Source organism: Phyllostomus hastatus, unplaced genomic scaffold (assembly GCF_019186645.2).
Source record: "Phyllostomus hastatus isolate PE091 unplaced genomic scaffold, TTU_PhHast_1.1 phas_scaffold_345, whole genome shotgun sequence".
Taxonomy (NCBI): Eukaryota; Metazoa; Chordata; class Mammalia; order Chiroptera; family Phyllostomidae; genus Phyllostomus; species Phyllostomus hastatus.
Window position 1 is genome coordinate 24,019,344 of NW_025334024.1, and position 18,723 is coordinate 24,038,066.

Below are 18,723 nucleotides of genomic sequence, written 5' to 3' on the forward strand. Positions count from 1 at the left end.
TTTGCCCAGCACTCTGCTGCCCCCTGCTGGCCACACAGCCTGGTGCACCGTCCCTGCAGAAGCCCCTGTGGCCAAATATACCTCTCCCCACAAAAAAAAACAGTAAATACTTACAAATTTAATAAAATTTGCCTTATAAATTACAGCAGCAGCCGCAGGGCTTGGTTGGCTGCCCCAGGAAGCAAGATTTGGGCAAAGCTGGGCAGCCACTGCTGATAGGAGTCATCTGAGTTCAGGGCTGTGGAGGCAGCCGGTGGGTCAGTGCTGCCGCCTCCAGGACGGCCACAGGGCAGCGGAGGGGGCAGGGCAGAGGCTCACGGGCCAGTGGGCGCACAGGGAGCAGGAGTGCGTGCTGAGGCCAGGCCCCAAGGGCTGCCAGGTGCCCCCGCCCACTGGACCCCTCAGTCCAAACTGGCCATGAGCAAGTGCAGCTCCCGGAAGGCACTGCCGTGACGGCCGCTCAAGCCCGCCTTGCTCTTGACGAGGCCACTGATGCCCTTGAGCTGCTTGTAGCAGAGCCGGCACTTGTGGAGCCTGTGGGCAGAGGGGCTGCACTTGAGGTGGCTGGCTGCCCGGATACCATGACGCCCCCTGACCCTGGGGCCTTGCCTGTCGTAACTACCCCCGCCCGACCTCCAGACCACACCAGGCCACGCCGGGCAGAGCCAGGCCGTGGAGGAGCCCAGGCTCTGCTACCCCTGCCCGACACCCTGAGCCAGGGACTCTGTGCAGGCACAGTGACCTCCTCCTCAGCTGCTCTAGTGGGGCTTCCCAACAGCGGGCTGGGCCCCTCGGCCCACGTGCCCTCAGCCTGGGGTGGCACCCCTGCCCCCAACACAGGCACTTGACCAGGCCCCTCACCTCTCCTCCCGGCTAATGTCCACGCCCACAGAGGGCGGGGCTGCCAGGATGTCAGTGATCAGTGGCAGAAACCGCTGCAGGATCAGCTTCAGTGAGGTGCAGCCTGTCTGGACATAGCTTCAGAGGCAGACGGAAGGACGGAGCCACAGACAGACAGACAGACAGCAAGTACACAAAGACAGATAGGTCGGGGCAGATCAGAGGCGGCCACCTCACGTGGTCCCTGCAGGAGCCTCTCGGTCCCCTCCTCTCCCTGCTGCGAGGCGGCCCGGGCTCCCCCACACGTACCTCTCGTACTTGCTCTGCAGAAGCTTCTCGATCTGCGGCAGGACCGTGGTGCACAGGTCCAGCTTCCACAGGGAGCTGGGGAGAGGCCCGGGGACAGGTGCCCTCAGCACCCAGCCCCGCCCCCTCCACCCACTCCGCCCGCTGTGGCCACTTACGCTTTCTGGTTGACGATGTTCAGGAGGTCCACCACCACCGACAGGTCATTGATGGCCACGGCCGAGTCCACCGACGTCTGTGCAAACAGAGCACCCGTTGCAGAGGGCTGGGGACAGGGAGGCCCCTGCCTGGGTGTGGTGTGACGATGGGTTTTTTGTGGGGTATTAAGAGGACCACCTAAAATAAGGAGCCTCGAGAGGCCAGGCCTGCTGCTCAATGAGTGGCAGCTGGTGAGCACCAGACTCCACTGATGCTCAATGAATGGCAGCTGGTGAGCACCAGACTCCACCGGTGCTCAATGAGTGGCAGCTGGCGAGGACAAGGGTGGAAGCAATGAAGGTGGAGTCAGCCACAGTGCGGTGAAAGGGGCCTCCCACCCGCCACTGCCCTGCATCCTGTGGCCCTCTCCTCGGCCAGCCCTAAGCTCGGGGCAGGGGCGAGGACGGCTCTTGCCTTGATGTCGCCCGTGGTCCACACGGCCCGCACGGTGTCCAGGTTCTTGTGGCGGCTGGTGAGCACCACGCACATGGTGTCATGGCCTTTGCGGATCTGCGACATGGCATCCTCGTCCACCAGCTCTGTCTGCTGGGGGATCTTCACGGCCTGGGGGGACGGGGGCCCGGGCGCTGGCGGCGAAGCTCTCTACCCTTGCCCCACGGGCCTCCACCCCGCCCCTGGCTGGGTCCCCACTCACGGGCAGGAAGTCGGAAGCCTTCAGCCCGATGGGCTCGTTTCGGGTGGCAGGGATGATGGCAGGCTCGGCCTTGGGTGCAGGGGTGGAAGTGACGAGCGGGGGCCAGGGCGGGGCCTCGAGCTGGAGGACCGGAGCACGGTGGGTGGGGGCCTGCGGGTTACCTCTCTGCCCCCAGCCCCGGCTCGGGGCCCAGCCCCCCGTGAGTCTCCCACCACAGCCCGCCACCCTGACCTACGTTTGGCACCGGGAACTGTGTGTCCATGGCTGGGCTGGGCTTCGCCGCCTCCTTGGCTATGGCCGTGTCTGGGGGCAAGAGGAAATGTCCTCTGGGTCAGGAGGAAGGCAGGGGTCGGGGTGAGACTCTGATGGCACCTGCAATCGTGGGGGACAGAGCAGGAGCCCGCGGGCAGCTGGGGAGGGAGGCCCAGGGGCTGGGGCTGTGCCTGTCCCCCACTTTCTCCCTCCCCCGTCCCAGGCCTGGCAGGAAGCAGGCGTCGGGCACCGTGTGTGGAGGGGTCACCGGGAAGCGTGTGCCAGGGGTGCTGGTGATGAGTGGGTGACGTCTCTCACCAGGCCCAGCATGCTCCTCCACAGCACGTGTGTGGTCTCTGGACCCGCCCGTGCGGGGGTCTGTTCGCTGTCTGCCCTCCTCACTAGGGTGCGGGCTCTGGGGGGAGCACCTGCCTGCCTCGTCCGTGCCCACTCACCGGGGCCCAGCCTGGGGCCCAGCACAGTCGGCGGCCTTGAGCCAGTGGGAGAGAGACTAGGGTGGTGTCAGCGAGGGGAGGCCAGGGGAGGGGCAGGGTCCTGAGGACTGGGGAGCTGGGGGCCAGGCTCCACCCCACCCCCCAGCTCACCGTCTTCTGGGGGTGCTGGGAAGGGCTCACTTCTTCGGGGCGGTGTCCGACCTGTAGAGGCAAAGGGGGTGGGGATTCACACTGGCTGCCTGAGGCTCCTGTCTGAGCCCCTAGGGCTGAGGTGACCCGGGGTCCAGGGGCCTGTCAGGACACGGGGGGCACTGAGGGAGTAAATGGAAGGTAGTTTCCAGGCATGCTGCTGCAGACTTGGGACCCTGCCCCTCCCCACCCATTTGCCCTGTAGGCCTTCCTTTGCTCAGGGGACTGAGTGGCTGCCAGGGCACTACCAGGGCCCAGAGGACCTGGGCCCAGAGCCTGGCCAGGTGGGTGTCAGGAGCTCGCACACTGAATGGACGCAGTCCCCGGAAGGATCGTTTGCATCCCTTTCACAGAAGGGGACGCTGGGGTCCGAAGGGTGGGAGCCAGGCCTCACTGATGCTGTTCTTGGGCTGGAAGATCTCGTTGTAGTCCTCCGCGTTCTGGATCTCCGCCCGCGACTCCCGCTCGTCCCGGTCGTCCTCGCTGCTGGGGCTGCGGCGCTCGCTTTCCGAGTTCTGCTTCACCCTGTGCGGCGGCCAGGGCCAGTGAGGCCAGGCCGGCCCCGCCAAAGCCTTGCGGGGGATGGGCCTGCCTCCTGTGCCCCGCAGCGCCCCAAGCCCCACTCTGAGGCTTGCTGCGGGTTGTGCTGGGCCCCCCAGTGCCCTGAGCCCCCCAGCACCCCAACCCCACCTCTGAGGCTTGCTGCGGGTTGTGCTGGGCCCCCCAGTGCCCTGTGCCCCCCCAGGGCCCCGAGCCCCAAGCCCACCTCTGAGGCTTGCTGCGGGTTGTGCTGGGCCCCCCAGTGCCCTGTGCGCCCCCAGGGCCCCGAGCCCCAAGCCCACCTCTGAGGCTTGCTGCAGGTCGTGCTGGGACGCTCATAGATGCGCCGGAGCGGGGCGGTGGGGGGAGGGGGCTGATGAGCCAAGGGCCGGCTGTCCTGCACGGGGTCCTGGGCCACCGTGCCTGTCCTGGTGACCCGGGTCAGGTCCACCACGTAAGAGGAGACGTTGCTCTGGGCGAAGGCCACACCTATCTGCAGGAAGGCCAGAGCTGGGGTGGGGCCCTTGCCAGCAGCGGCCAGGGCACAGGTGGGCAGGGCCCCCCCAAGAGCCCGGTGGGAGTGGGGCTGGTGCAAGCAGCAGGGTGGCCCGGCGGGAGGGTGGGCAGCGCTCTCACCAGCTGGTTGTTGCAGACGGCCAGGTCGGCCACCTTGCCCCAGCTGACTGGGACCACGTCGAAGCAGCGCTCGGGCTCCCAGCCGTAGACGCGCAGCGAGTCCTGGCAGCCGCTATACAGGCAGCAGCCGTCGGGGTTGAAGAGGATGCTCCTGGGCCGGGCGAGAGTGGGCCGCGGGTCCTAAGGAGCCCGGGGAGGCTGCGGGGCCCGAGGACACGCGGGGGCAGACGGGGAGATGGGAAAGGCCTGCCCACACCCACACCCCGCCTCCCCGGGGGAGGACAGGCCGGGCCCACTGCCTGGCTGCCTGCGTACCTGACCGGCCCGGGCTCCCCTTCAATGCAGCTCACCACCTGGAATTTCTCCAGGTCCCAGAAACGGATCGTCCTGCAAAGGTAGCCAGGCCGTGCTGGAAGCCAGGGCCCCATCGGCCTCCAAACAGCTGCTCTCCCTCCCCCTGCCCCCACTCCTCAGAGCCATTAAGAGCAATGCCCTGGGCTGGGGGCTGGCCCTGGGCAGGCTGGGGGAGGGCACTCCGTGGACAGGAGACTAACAAGGGCTTTGGACCAAAGTCCGGGGAGGGATGGCACCAGGGCCCCATCTGGCCTGGCCTAGCAGTTAATTCCTTCCACATAGGCTCACCAGGCATGTGACAGACACCCCGGGTCACAGAGACAGACTGGGGACACACACACTCAGAGGCAGAGATGTGAGAGGTGGCAGTCATGGGCCACGGGCCCACGTCCCCTCACCTGTCCGAGCTGCCAGAGGCCAGGAGGTACTCATTGGGATGGAACTCCACCACACTGACGGGCCCCGTGTGGCCGGGGAACTCGGACATCATCTTGCCAGCGGTCAGGTCCCAGAGCTGGGGCGGGGCAGGGCGGAGGGGGGGGCGGTGAAGGCCAGGCCGGGCCCTGCCGCTCGCACCCGTTCCAGCCCGAGCTCTTTACCCACACCCCACCGTCCGCTCCGGACGGGCTTGGGACACGCCACGCCGATCAGGAGGGAGGTGAGGGCCCCGTCTGAGTGTGACCGGCAGACGCCAGCCCCCAGCCCTGGGCCCCGGCTGTGCTGGCGGGTACCTTCACCGTGTGGTCGTCCGCAGCCGACGCCAACCACTTTCCGTCGGGGCTGAACCGGAGACACCGCACGGCCTGGCTGTGCCCCTGAGGAGGGGACAGGGCAGGGCACGGGGCTCACCTGAGGGGCCGGCCCAGGGGGCTCTCCGTCCCACTCCCCCGCCGGGGAACAGGCAGCAAGGGGACAGGCACACAGGAGACGCCCCTGAGGAACGCTCCCCACGCGTGGTCCCAGACCCCCGCCCGGCAGGCCGCTCCGAGAACTCCGGACGGCCCTCTCTGCACGTCAAAGGGCCTGCCAACCTCCAGCCCTAACTCTGCGTTAACCTCGGTGCTCCCACACTCCTGTGCGTAGGCACCCCCTCCCCTGATGATGCCTGTTTCCTGCCTGTAAAAGCAGAGCACGGGGCACAGTTTGGTAAACGCGGTTCTGAGGGAATTCGTGGAGAGCTAGGGGTCCGGTGGACCCTCCACAGCACCCCTGCTCCGCTCCGGGTCCATGCTTCCCACTGGGACCCTCATTTCCTATGCTCTCACCCACGGCGGACAGCAGGGCCCTTCCGCCCCTGCCAGTGGGGGCCCCACCCGTGCTCCACGCCTGCAAGGTGCTTGCGGGATGACCCGCCGAGGGTGCCTTCCTTACCCTGTACCGGAAGACACAGCCTTTCCTCCGGATGTCCCAGAGCTGCGGGGAGAGGGGCAGGGGCAGAGTCAGCACAGGTCACAGCCCCGGGTAGCTTGGCCTGGGCAGGCCCAAGGCCCGGGCCGGGGGGACAGCGTGTGGCTGGGAACGGAGAAAGGCTCCGGCGCCTCCAAGCCATCACAGCCCAGAACGACAGGAGTCTCGAAACTGCGCCCCCAAGCCGGTAATCCCGGGCAGAAGTGTCTGCCGAGCGCCCCCACACCTCCCTTCTCCGGGAGGGTGTGAATGCCACCGCAGAGAGAAGACGCCCCCACCAAGGGCCGGACACCTGCCCCCTCGGAAGGGACACACAGCCGGGCCCCACTGCCAGCCTCGGGCAGGACGCAGGGCTCCGCGCCGCGCCTCACCTTGATGTTCGTGTCCTGCGACCCCGAGGCCACGAACTCGCCGTACGGGTGGAAGTCCAGGCTGCAGATGTTGGCCTTGTGCCCCACGAGCGTGCGGAGGACTGGCGGGAGGCAAGCAGAGACGGGGCGTGAGGGGCGGACGGAACGGCCAGAGGGAGAGGGCTGTGGTGTGTGCGTGGGCTTTCCCGTGAACCGAAGAAGAGCACAGGTCTTAAAATGCGGGGGAGTCGACCCTGACAACCCATCTTCCAGTTTTCCTCCTGAGAGGCAACAGCTGTTTCTGTTACTACCGGAGCCCCCAGGAATTGCATCTTGAATCCGTCCCCCCCAGCTTGCCTCTGGGCTGGGCCCCGTGTGCTCCCGTGAGAGCGAAGGGCGAGGGGTGCCAGGCAGAGGGAAGCGGTGGGCAGAGGCCCCAGGGTGGGCACGAGGAGGGCGCGCCCGGAGTGGCCCTGGCGCCCACACTAGCCCGCCGTCCCAGGGATGGCGGCCGTGAGGACAGGCCCGGGGCCTCAGAGCCGGGGCCGTGGGGCAGGTCGCCGCCGGCTGCCCCAGGAAGCCACGTGTCCCAGCCCTCAAGCTTCCGCAGGCAGCCCCCTGGCCCGGCCCAGCTCGGCCCGTGGGCAAATCGCGTTTCTGTCTCTGGTACCAATCAAATTCGCCTCCTCTTTCTGGCCTCGTGTGTCTTCCTTTTTAAAAGATTTATAATTCCGCTGTCTGGATGGAACCGATCACCCCATGAGTGCCGGGGCCAAGTGGCACGGGCGTCCAGCCATGCTGGGGTGCGGCCCGGGTGAGACAGGGTGCCGGGGAGGCAGCGAGCTCTGCTGACGGAGGTGCTCACGCAGACACCAGACGCACCGCTTCAGGGATGAGAGTCGAGCTCCGAGCACTGGGTGAACCACACAAACTACTGTGGGACGGTCCGCACCCTCCAGATCCAGGCCTGGGGCTCTGGAGCCGGGCAGAAGGGGGGGCAGTCTCTGGCTCTGCTCCTGGTCTGCTGTATGGCCCTGGGCAGTCCCATGCAGGGTCCTGGTGAGGGCCGTGTAATGAACTGGACGTAAAGTTCTCATCGTGGGCCTGACACACGGTGAGTGCTCAATAAATTCGAGATATAACAATCCTCGTTGTAAGTTCTTCCTGTATGAAACAAGGCCTGGTTCCATCCTTCCCTCCATCTCCCACGCTGCACCTGCTCCTCAGGCGCTTGTCCTGGTTCTCCGTCCTGTGGCCCCAGCGGTGGCCCAGTGCTCAGTGCCGTGGTCTCTGGGCACCCCCTCATGTCCCAGGACATCCACCGAGCACCTCCCGTGCGCGCCCTGAACAGGCTGAGTGGTTTCTGAGCACGAGCCTCCCCAACCCCAGCACTGCCGGGAGGCGGGTGAGGGCCAGAGGCTCCGAGGGGGAGTGGCCCACGGGAGGCCAGCCGGCAGGGTGCAGAGCCAGACTCCCAACCAGGCGCCTGAGCTCCTGAGCAGCTGGGTCACACGTGTCTCAAGCCCCTGGGACAGGCCAGGCGCAGCTGAGAGCGGGTGCCATCTGCCTGGAGGACGAAGCCCCTCCCACTGCCTGCCACACGCATGCACCCCACTGGGCGGGCCTCTGCACGGGACCAGGGTGCTCCCAGCACGTCCTTCAGAGCGTGTGACAGGCAGGGCACCCACTGCGCCTGTCCACTGCGCACTAACTCGACCGCACCACACCCTGCGAGGTGGCCGCTCCTCGCTATCCGTGGCGGCACGTGCCGCCGGGGCTCAGCGCTGCACCTCTGGCCAAGGAGGTGGTGGGCACACTGCTGCCCGGCCCAGGGCCTGAAGGGGGCGGACTCGGGCTGGCTCCTGCTTCGGCCCCTCGGCTCCGCGTCGCACAGCCAGGTTTCCAAACCCTGCCACGCCCCGAGAGGCCGTGGTGGGGTCCCACCCTGCGTGGGCCGGCTTCGTGAAGCGCAGGCCGCCTCCCTGTGGCATCCCAGCTGACCCGCCCTCGCCCCCGGGCCGTGCCACGGAAAGCAGGCAGGGCCGCATTCTTCTGGCGTGACTCCTGCCTTTGCCCTTCCATCCCGGGAGGGCCCTCGGGAGGCCTCCATCAAGGGGTCTGCCACAGGAGTCCCGTGACGGAGCCTCCAGCCGCCCCAGCCCAGCAGCTGCTCGTCCTCTGCCCGAGCCCCCCAGTGATGGGGTGCCTTTCGAAGCAACCCACGTGACAACCAGCAGCTCCTCCAGAACGCCTCCTGCACCCGGTGCCAACCGGCCTGTCCCGCGCACTCACGCTGTGGTGGGCAGGGCTGGAGGTGGGCCCGAGGCCAGCTCCTCCTGCCAAGGCCGCTGGGGGCAAGCTTCTCTCCCACCAGAGAAATCCCCCAAACTCAGGGCAGCAAATGCCAGGGCTGAGACTGCTGGGATGGGAACTTAGACACATGGATGCGAGTCCCCGCCGCTGCCACTCCCAGCCACAGGGCTGTCACCGAGCTCGAGGCCTGGCCGACCGGGCCCTGCAGGAGAACCATGAGAACCCCGGGAAGCTCCCTCACTGAAAGCCAGACACCGGGCTGCCGCTCTCCGGAGCCTCGTCCTGGGAGGGGGGTCTGGGCACGTGTGTGTGTGCCGAGCTGGACAATAGCCAGCCCCGGGGTCCAGTGCCCGGGGCTTCCAGACAGCGGCCTCCAGCTTCCACTCCCCACCCGCCTTACGGAGCGCTCACGTTTCCCTCACGTGAGAAACACTCGCGGCCGAGAACGCACGGCGCCCGTGCCTTCTCTCCTGCCCCTCGCTCCCCAGGGCCTGATGGACGGCTGGTGCCGCCCGCCGGGGTCTGGGTCTGGGCCGAGGCTCCCCGGCTGGAGAAGCGCCTTCTGCCCGAGCCTCTCTGCTTTCTCAGCTGGAGCCCGGGCAGCCGGCCTTGTCCTGGCCCCGGCCCCTGGAGCCCAGCGATGCCCCAGCACAGATGCCGCGGGTCCTGTGCGTGCCCAGGCAGCGGGACCGCGTGCTGAGATGCTGAGCCTGCAGCCTGCTTGTTCTAAGAGATCCTGGGGTCAGTTCTTCTTAAGCAGCCCCCCGGCAGGTGGGCAAGCATTCCCCAAGAGGCCCGGGGGCGCCATCTTTCTCAGGGGCCATCTAACAAGAGGCCGGCTGCTCCTGTGCAGGACAAACCTGGCCACAGGGGTGTGTGGACGACGGCCACTGTCCTGCAGCAGAGGCAGAGCACATGCCGCAGGAGAGGCCCAGAGACCTGTGCATCCCAGCTCAGCTGGGAGAAGCAGGCTTGCCAAAATCCATGCCGCCCTTTCTTCCCCATCCTTCAGGCCGTGGGTGGCCTCCCGCCCAACATGCTGGAGGGGCTGGACGAGAGGCATGCAGACAGGTTTACTCGGGCCTCTCACTGTGGGCCTGCACAGTGTTCTGTGCTCACGTATGAAATGTTTTTAGAGAGAAATTGCAGCCGAACCGTGCTGTTTAGACAGATGGTGGGAAGGAGCGAAACTCCAGGTTAGAGGGGAGAAGGCTGAGGCCTCTGAGAACGGGGAGGAGCGGGCAGAGGCTCCCTTTCTCCTCTGTGGATGTCTGCAGAAACACCGGCATGTGGCGCCCGCACCCTGTCCAGCTCCTCAAACGGTGGGAACGAAATCAAAGCGAAGCGCAAGGAGACAGGAGGCCTGGCCGCCCCAGCCCCGCTCCTGCAGGCCGCAGTCAGAGACGCTGAGTGGGGGCCGCCCCGACTGGGGGCACCCCCAGCACGCCCCACACGGCCACCTCGCCCCCTTCACATGTCCTGTGTGGCCCCTGGTGGCACTTGATGTCCTTCCAGGTTCTGAATCCACACAGACACCCACCCACCCACCAACACAGTCGTCCATTCGGACATCACTGGGCAGCTCCTGGGTGCACGTGCTGAGACAGGACTGGTCACTCCTGCCAGGCTAGTGCGGGCGGGGCTGGGGTGGGGAGGGTCACCACGCTGTCCAGTCAGTGCTCCAGGGGGGAGGCACCCGACCTAGGTGGGGCAGAGGGAAGCGATTGGATGGGGCCCGTGGGGAAGGCAAGCATGGAGGCCTACTTTTGGCAGCTTCCAGGTCCCAGACGCGGATGGAGCCCGACTGGGAGCCGGCCACAATGAGCTCCTCGGGGGCGTTGAGGCGGACACTCTCCACTGGGGACGTGTGACCCGTCAGGCTCTGTGGAGAGAGGGTGGAAGCTCCAGTGCACTGCGTGGACAGACCCCCAGCGGCTGCCCCAGATGAGGGGCCCCCAGGAAGCCCGTCAGCAAGAAGTGGCCCAGGCAGCAGAGCCACACCCAGCTCTCCTGGACGGCAGGGCAGCCGCCGCTCTCGGCCTTGGCCTTGGCCTCGGCTCCCAGGGCTGACAGTGGGCCAGACCCCAGTCATGCTCCCTCCCCTTCCCCCGTTCACCATGCTCCTGACAGATGCCACCTGCAGACATGGCCCTGGGCCCCTTGGAGGGCAGCAGCCGACCCTTCGGTCCGAGTCCAAACTGCCGCCCACCTAGGCTCTGCTCCAGCTCCACTCTCTGCCTGGCCCAAGCCCCTCAGGAGCGGAGACCATGGCAGCAGTGAGGCCTGGCTCGCCAGCGGCGCCCCTCTTGCCCTTCTGAAAGGCCTGGGTCCCCGGAGGACCCAGCCGCACCCCCAGGAAGGGGCTCTCCGAGCCCACAGCTTGGGAGTCACTTTGCTGGAAAACACGGGCAGTCTTATCCAACCCGGCCGGCCGGAGCTGGCCAGGCCGAGCCCAGGAGGAAGGGTGGAAAGCGCCAGCCTTTCCAGCACCCCCGCACCCCCCCGGAGAGAGGCCGGGATCTGGAATCCGTGCGGCGTCACTCCCAGCCCGAGGCTCGGGGGTGGCTCCACCAGCGTCTGCTCAGGCTGGTTCTCACAGGGGCTGGGGACAGGGAGACCGCTCCTCAGCGAGAAGCAGCCGGTCCGACTCCCAAACGCCGTCGGCAGGAGTCCACCTCCGAACGAACCCATGAGTCAAAAGCGTGACACTGCCCCGTGCTGCACGGCTGAGTGCGGACAGAGTGAGTCTCCCCCGCTTCTGGCGAGAATGCAAACTGATTTCTGCAGGGCAACTTGGCAACTGTGTTGAAAGCTTTTTTAAAACGGTGCACCCCTTTGGATTTAGTGCATCGATCACAGATCTGTTAAAGATGTAGGCAGGTGAGAATGTTTGCCGTGTGGCTGAGCAGAGCTGCAAGGCTGCGCAGGGCCTCCACACTGGGGGCGGGGTTCCCCTACTTCTGGCTCCTCCCACAACGGCACACCATCAGGCCGTTAAAGATCCTGTCATTAAAGGGTATTTGTTGACACAGGAAAATGCTCACATATTGTTAATAACATACTATTCCATTCAATAACGTTTTTCTGTGTGTGCACATGTATGTGTGCTTGCACATGTGTACATGCACAGAAACAGGACTACACATGCATGCACCTGTGTGTCTGTGTGTGTTAGCACCTACAAGGGCACAGATCGAAACACCAACACAGTGGTCTTGGATGATGGAGCTCTGCACAATTCACCGTCGAGCATTTTCCTCCTTTGGGACTCCCTGGGTTGGACCCCAGTTTTTGGCACTGAACACAGTCGTGTGCGCAGGAGGGGAAGTGCCGCTGGAGAACCAGCTCCCTGCCCAGCCCCAGCCGAGCTCCCGGAGACCCTTTTAGCGGAACGAGGTGGGGAACACATCAGTCACCCCCACACACAGCTGAGGGTGGGCGGACGGGCTCTGGGCAGGGCAGGCTGGGATTCGTTTTAGCCTTCCCATGCAGACTCCCCGGCTGCTGTTCTACAGCGGGGGGGTGTCCCCCTGCCTGGGGACGGGCCACTGTCCCTGCCGTCTGGGGCCGCCCTGGCTCTCCGGAGCAGACAGCTGGGGGAGGCACGGATGTGGTGCTCTGTCCCCCAGCCCTTGGGGTGGGCGCCCAGAGGAGCGGGTGCCTGCTGCCGCCCGCAGCCCCGCCCTGCTCACAGTCCCCTCCCCGCCCTGCCCCACCCCCGCCCCCACAGCTGGCGGAAGCTCACCATGATGCAGTTGGGCTTGTTGATGGACCACAGGTTGACGCGGCAGTCATCCCCGCCTGTCGCCAGCAGCCGCCCAGAGCCTTTGCCCAGCACCAGTGAGGACACGTTGCTGGCGTGGGCGACGATCTCCTCTGCACGGGAAAGGGCACGGGGGGGGGGGGCAGTCAGGTGCTGGACGGGCCACGTGGGGCAAGGGTGGGCTTGGCCTCTAGCTCTGGCACCAGATACCCCTCTCGAGGGCTCTGCCCCTTCAGCTCCCCTTTGGGCCCAGGCACCCCTCGTGATGTCAGGTGACAAGGCTGGGCCTGGGCCTGAACCAGAAACGCCTATTTCCCCACCTCGGTCATTCCCATCCCACCCCAGGCCTCATGGTTTTCTTCCTTTTTCTGCACGCTCCCTGGTAATATTATTGACCTTACTATGCTCGGTTCTTAGAAGCAACTTGCTATTTTTATTTAACTCTGTTCTGTAAGCAATGATATCCATGAAATTACAAGTATGATATGTTTATTATATTTTTTCTGTGATACAAAAAGGAAAAGGAAAACTGTTATTAAGACAGAAAATTTTGACCCACATACCACCTAAGTGGTGGTACTTGCAGCACCTTGCACGTTGCCACTCGCTGTGCATACAAACCCCTCTCTGGGGAAAACGTTTTAAGAGCCATTCAGGTCAAGTCTAAACAAGCTGTCCCCCGGGGAGCTCACCCAGGGCTTCAGCCCCCAGCTTCAGAACCACGGACCCCGTTCTACCCTGAGCTCTGCTCTTGCAGGCTGTGTGGCCTGAGACAGGTCCCTCGCCCTCTCTGAGGGCAGGGCTCCTCGTCTGGTACGCGGGGACAATAACAGAGCCCGGCTCCCTGAGCTGCTGAGGACTCGGTGAGACAGGCCCGTGAGCTGGAGCAAGTGCTCTGTGTTGTCAGGCAGGCTGAGGGCGACCACCACGCAGACAGCGGGCGCTGGGACCCCTGGTGGGCACAGGAGGGCGGGCTGCACAAGGGGAGGGCAGCCAGCCGAGGGGTCTGGGTGTGAGGGGGTGGGAGTGAGGGCTGACCAGACAGAGTGGGAGGTGAGATCTCTGTGGGAGGCCTCCAGGGCCCCTGGTCTGGCCGGCGGGGGCAGTGGTGGGGCAGCGGAGAAAAGCCCCAGGAGCATCAGTGCTCCGGGGGGAACGAGACACAGCAAGGAGGCAGGAGGCAACCCAGGTCTCCCAGCTCACTCCTGAGTGAGTCCCTCCTGGGAGGAAGGGGCAGACAAGACAGGTGCCCAGACTCAGGAGGAGGGAAAACCCCGCCACGCCCACAGGCTGAGGCAACTAGGGAGCGACTGGGAGGCAACTGGGAGGCTGGCTCGGGTGACAGCCTCTACCCTGCCTGGGGGTCAGTCTCTGTGGGATGGACCTCAGACCACAGGGAAGCTGGGGGACCGGGCCCAGGAAGGCTGCTGACCCGGCAGCCTGGTTCAGAGAGGCTACCAACACTGCCCGGGAACCCTGCCACGGGCCCGACCTCAGGGCCTGGCCAAAGCTGCGCACAGGCAGCACCCAGCGCCCGCCCGGGCGAGAGTCCCCTGCAGCCGCAGTGTCAGCCAGGGCCTCAGGGACCCCGCCCCCCCCCAGCTCAGGACACGGCAGGGACAGAGCAGCCTGGGCTTCTCCGGGGCTCTAGCCACAGACACCGGCCTGTTCAAGAGCTTCTCTGCCGGGCCAGAGTGCTGCCCAGGCCAGGAAGCGGTGAACCACCTTCTCCCTGAGCACTCGCGCCCAAGCCTCAGGCCCTCTGCCTTCCTCTGATGCCACTCCGCGTGCGCCCCGTCCCCGCCCATGACCTACCTGCAGGCCTGGGTGTCTGCCCCGGCTCTCACGCTTTCTGGGGCAAGTTCTGGCCTCACTGGGCCTCCTGAGTGCACTGCCACCCCTCTCTGGGCCCCACGACCCCTGCCCCTGAAGACGGCCATTCATTCACAATATATTTGATTCGTGGGAGCCTGTTCCGGGCCCAGCACTGGGGAGACGGCGGGGGAATGAGAGTGATAAAGTTCCCATCTTCATACTACGGCCTGGTCGGGCAGTTCCGGGGCCAGGGCAAACAGCTGGGGGAACCACAGATGTGGGGGTGAAAAGAATCCGGAGGTTAGGCCCTTCCGGAAGGGCTCAGACCACTCCCCTCTAAGCAGCCTGACCAGGGACTGACCAGAGCCCCCGGAGGGCTGGGAGGGGGAGGGGGCACACCACAGGCACCACGTAGAGGCGGCCTTGGCAGGGGGCACTGGCCCCAGGGCGCCCCTCTGGCCTGGAGGACAAACCCACCGATGGCCCACGCCTGGGCACTGGATTTTGGTGCAAACAGATGACGGTTGCACGCAACCTACAGGTGGCTGCTGCTCCACCCTGTGGCAGATGCCCAGGCCAGCTTCCCAAGCACAGGTGGCACAACCTGGGCCCCGTGTCCCAGCCAGAGCCGGGAACACCGCATTCTGGCCAGAGGCACTGAGGACGAGTATTTAGTGACCCCATGCGGGCCCAGCACCTTCTGAGTCTCAGACTCTAGAGCCACAAGGAGTCAGAGGTCACTAGCCTTGGGCCCTTCAGATAGCTAAACTGCTGTGTAGTGAAACTGTCAGACACTGAAGCACGTGACCTCCCCCCAGAGGACTTTCACAGCGTGGCCTCGCCTTTCAGCTGAAGCAAAGCCCCGGAAGGGCTGGGGTCCTCAGCAGCCTCCGTGGGGCCACATTCTCCCCAGGGCTGTGCTGCGGCCCGTGGTTCCCTGGATGTCGTCCATCGCCCTGAACTCCCTGCCTCAGGGCCTCTGTACGCGAGGCTCAGGACCCCTTCACTGCCTCCCGACCCTGCTCCCCGTCACCTACTTAACTGATTCAAAGCACAGGTCCCAGCTTAGAATTCAAAGGGGGACAGGGGGGTGTGGCGATCTGATTCCTATTGGTCCCTCTCCCCAGGCTCTGCACCCCACTTCACAGGGACCTTGTCTGTTTTGTCACCCACTGCCTCCCTCCGGCCTGGCTCTGGGCTCAGGCAGGGCCAGCTGTTCCAGGGACAGACACACAACCCCAGTAAACGCAAAGCCACTCGGTCCAGAGTGGACCTTCCTCAGGAAACCTTAGCAGGATTCTCCCAGAACCCTCGGGCTTAGAGGAACAATTGGAAAATGGTCCAAACCCCTCATTTTACAAATAAAGACACCGAGGCCCAGCAAATAGCTTTGCCCGAATTCCCACACTTAAGAAATGGAGGAGCCTTGCCCCAGCTTCTGGAAACTGCCCAGGAACAACTCACAGCACAGGTGACCGGTTGGGCACCAAAATTATGCCAACCAGTTACTCCGAGTAGGGTGCAGGGGGCGGAGGGACTGGCCCACAGAGGCACCAAGGAGTAGAGCAGCAGTCCTCAAAAAAAAAGACCTGGGGAAATTTGGGGTCCTCAAGATCCTTTCAGGGGGTCCAAGAAAACAAAACTATTTTTAAAATAATAGTAAGATGGCAGTTGATTGTTACGCTCTCATTTGCTCATAAGAACACATTGGAGTTTCCCAGAAGATATACATGTGATGACATCATCATTAATGGCATGTTTGATGACGTGTCCTTGTTTGAAAATAGCTTTGCAATACTGTCCCAGTATTGCTAACGTGGTAAATCACGGTAGATACAACCCCCGTAAACAAAAGCTCTTTGGGGCCCTCGGTAATTCTTTAGAAATTAAAGAGGCCCCCGATCAAAGAGGTTTCAGAGCTGCTATGTAACGATGGGGGTGGGTCGTGCCCACACTCAGTTACGGGCCAGAGTCCTGCAGACACCCCTCTGCCTGTCCTCTCCTCTGGCCCCGCCCCAAGACGCCCCCACCTGATGGGGGAAGTTTGACTTTGGGATACCTGAAAATGCCAGGAACGGACGCCTTTCGGAATTTCTCGCCCCACCCTGCCTGTCAGCCTGACGGGAACTCCCGCACTACGTGCATTACTATGTCCATTTTCTCACTTGAATCTCGCAGCAACTCTAGAACGCAGGTGTGATCACCTGTCTGTGCAGACAGGAAACTCAGCCTCCGAGAGGTTTGGTCGCCTGGCCAACGCCTCCCAGCTAAGTGCCAAAGTCATGATTTGCATTTGGTCTGTCTCACTCCAAGGCCTGGGAGTCTCCCCTTGGGCCAAGGAGAGACGACAAAGCTGGGGGTTCAGGCCACCCCGGAACAAACAGCTAACAGGTACATGGGACGTGAAACAGAAAAAGAAATCTACTCACGCAGCTTCCAGGCCATCTTGGTGACCACAGGGGTGGCCATCCTTCCGTTGTCTGGCACCTGAAGCTCCACCCACAAAAGACTATCTTCCTTGAGGGGTGGGGGTGGACCCCCCCAGATCTGCCAGTCAAGTTGGCAGGGAGTTCCCACACATCCAGGCAGACGGAATGCCTTTCTCCTGGCTCTGCACTGACTCTTCGTTTTAAATCATCCACAGCAGCCTGAGCACACCTGGTGGGATCCTGGATCATGGAATGTCAGGCTGAGCCATCTCAGCTCAATAGCAGGCTGGAACACAAACAGAGGGGACGGCTTGTTAGGAAACACTGGGAGGGAGCACTGATTGGCAGACTGCAGCTGCAACTCTCTGGATCCCTAAAGACACTCGATAAAGACAGACACCCACCAAAGCCACCAGGGCCAGGAGCTGCACTACAAATGCAATTTGAGAATCAGGAGAGGGGGCACCTCAGGCAGGGTGACTGGGAACACAGGGAAAAAGAAGGTCCTCCCAGAGGCCAGGATGATGGGAGGAGGCACTGCTCCAGGAGCTGGAGATGCAGCAGCCGCAGTGGGGCGGGGAGGAGCACATGGCTGCAGGTTTGATAGATTTCTGGGAGTCACTGTTTTGTCTGACCTATGGGAAGGGGGTGGAGTCAAGGCTAAGCTTAGGGGTCCAGGAGAGGCACCCCAGGGACCGGTACTGAAATCTTCTCTGGGGAGAATGTCAAACAGGGCCCTGAGCATCCATCACCCCTACCTCCACCCCCAGTTTGTGACAAGGGAACTACTCCTGGTCTCTTGAAATTCCCAAGGACAGCACTGGGAACTAGGTCCCAGCTGGGCATGAGTCGGTATGACTCCTCAACTTTAAAAGGCCACCTACGGTGCCTCCTCTCCCTTCCTCCACGCCTTTTTTTCCCCATGAAACGTCTCCTCTCCATCCCCTTTCTCCTAGGTTCCCCAGTCCTGCCTCTCTAGTCCCCGATTCACACGCATGTTGTCTCCTGAGCTCCCTAATGCGGTCCCTGCCTCGCCAGACCCCTTTACTAACCTTTCCCCTCTGCTACCAGTATCCCCATTCATTCACTCTCGTGCTTCCAGCGTCCCTATTCATCACTCATCCTCCCGCAAACCCCCAGCTCCGCTTCCGGCCTCCCCCGTTTGGCCCTCGGGCCTCCACGCCGGTCCCGCCCCACCCGAGCTAAGGCCGGTTCCTTGGCCTCCGCTGATCCTCCCACTCCTCTCAGCTTGCGGGGACGGGTTCCAGCCTCCCCGTGCCCAGAACCCACTCCACCGCAGCGCGGCCTGGCCCCACCTGGCTCGGCCCGCTGCAGGGCCCACCGTGTGTCCCCTCGCCTCCTCTCCCCGTAGCCCACTCCACCTGCAGCTGAGGCTCCCGAGGCCGAGGCTCTGCTCCGGCGACCCCCACTTGCCTCCATCCCCTGCCCTGATTGGCCGCTGCTTGACAACCGACCCTCACAACAAAACCTCCGACTCAGAGCCCCGCCCTCGTCGCCTTCCGCACCAATCCGTCTCCGCGAGCGTCCCTCCTGCCGCCAGGTTTGACCAATCAAAGCAGGCATTTCTGCCGCTTTCCCTAAGTGCCCTCCCTCTTTTCCCGAATTGGGCTAATCACGAGGAAGGAGAGCTCAAGAGCCGCCCCTCGGCCTCAAATGAACCAATGTGGGCTGCCTTTCCTTGGGCCCGCCTCCGCCTCAAACTTACCCTTTCCTCCACCTTGCCTTCTCTTCCTCGAACCTAGTTTGCATTTAAAAAATTTGCGAGGCGACCTCCAATGGCGGCTGCACCAATAGCTTTAGCAACTGTCCCAGATCAACCAATCAGCGTTCTGATTATTGAAGTACCAATACCAAGATAGCCAATGGGAAGGGAAAGTTGGAAGCGGAGTGAAGCCGCGGAAGTTCCATCTTGAAGTGGGAGGAAGCCGGGACGAGTACCCAGCATTTTGCCGTGTTTCCTGCTTCTTCCCTTAACCTGAGGGTGGTGCCACAGGTGGTCTGAAAACCTTTCCCTCTTCTTTGGCTGGAACACCGGCTTGAGTCCCCCAAAGAAGGCCCAGAGGGGAACAGAGACTGATTCCGGGTCCGAGTCAGGCGTGGAGCTGGGGAAGCCTGACCCCACGGCCGACGTCTCGGTGGATGGAGGAGTGGGCCGCCGCCTTACGGGGATCGCCGACCAGGAGTCCAAGAAACGCAGGCT

The 18,723-nt window shown here is 63.8% G+C and overlaps 1 protein-coding gene across 2 annotated transcripts; it reads right to left on the minus strand.

Annotated features, from left to right (window-relative positions):
• Window positions 1-98: 98 nt before the first annotated feature.
• Window positions 99-18,008, minus strand: KATNB1 (katanin regulatory subunit B1). Of its 2 annotated transcripts, none has more exons than XM_045818631.1 (20): window positions 17,885-18,008; window positions 16,503-16,788; window positions 12,241-12,371; window positions 10,260-10,377; window positions 6,204-6,304; window positions 5,797-5,838; window positions 5,157-5,240; window positions 4,824-4,939; window positions 4,387-4,458; window positions 4,072-4,222; window positions 3,738-3,928; window positions 3,290-3,420; window positions 2,857-2,907; window positions 2,235-2,302; window positions 2,000-2,119; window positions 1,759-1,908; window positions 1,305-1,381; window positions 1,150-1,224; window positions 862-978; window positions 99-534 (listed from the first exon to the last, which is right to left on the minus strand). In XM_045818631.1, exons 2-20 carry the CDS (start codon window positions 16,540-16,542, stop codon window positions 402-404), a joined length of 1,968 nt encoding a protein of 655 aa, XP_045674587.1. In that variant the 5' UTR covers window positions 16,543-16,788; window positions 17,885-18,008; the 3' UTR covers window positions 99-401. The 2 variants fall into 2 exon arrangements, with proteins under 2 accessions (XP_045674587.1, XP_045674586.1); XM_045818630.1 differs by having other exon boundaries at window positions 17,819-17,988.
• Between the last annotated feature and the right edge of the window lie 715 nt (window positions 18,009-18,723).

Excerpts from the sequence above, each read along its gene's own strand:
- KATNB1 (XM_045818631.1), bottom strand. The coding sequence starts at position 16,542 with ATGGCCACCCCTGTGGTCACCAAGATGGCCTGGAAGCTGC. Across the intron at positions 5,839-6,203 it reads CGCAGGACACGAACATCAAG|CTCTGGGACATCCGGAGGAA; the intron begins GTGAGGCGCGGC and ends CTCTCCCCGCAG. Across the intron at positions 4,940-5,156 it reads CGGACGACCACACGGTGAAG|CTCTGGGACCTGACCGCTGG; the intron begins GTACCCGCCAGC and ends GCCCCGCCCCAG.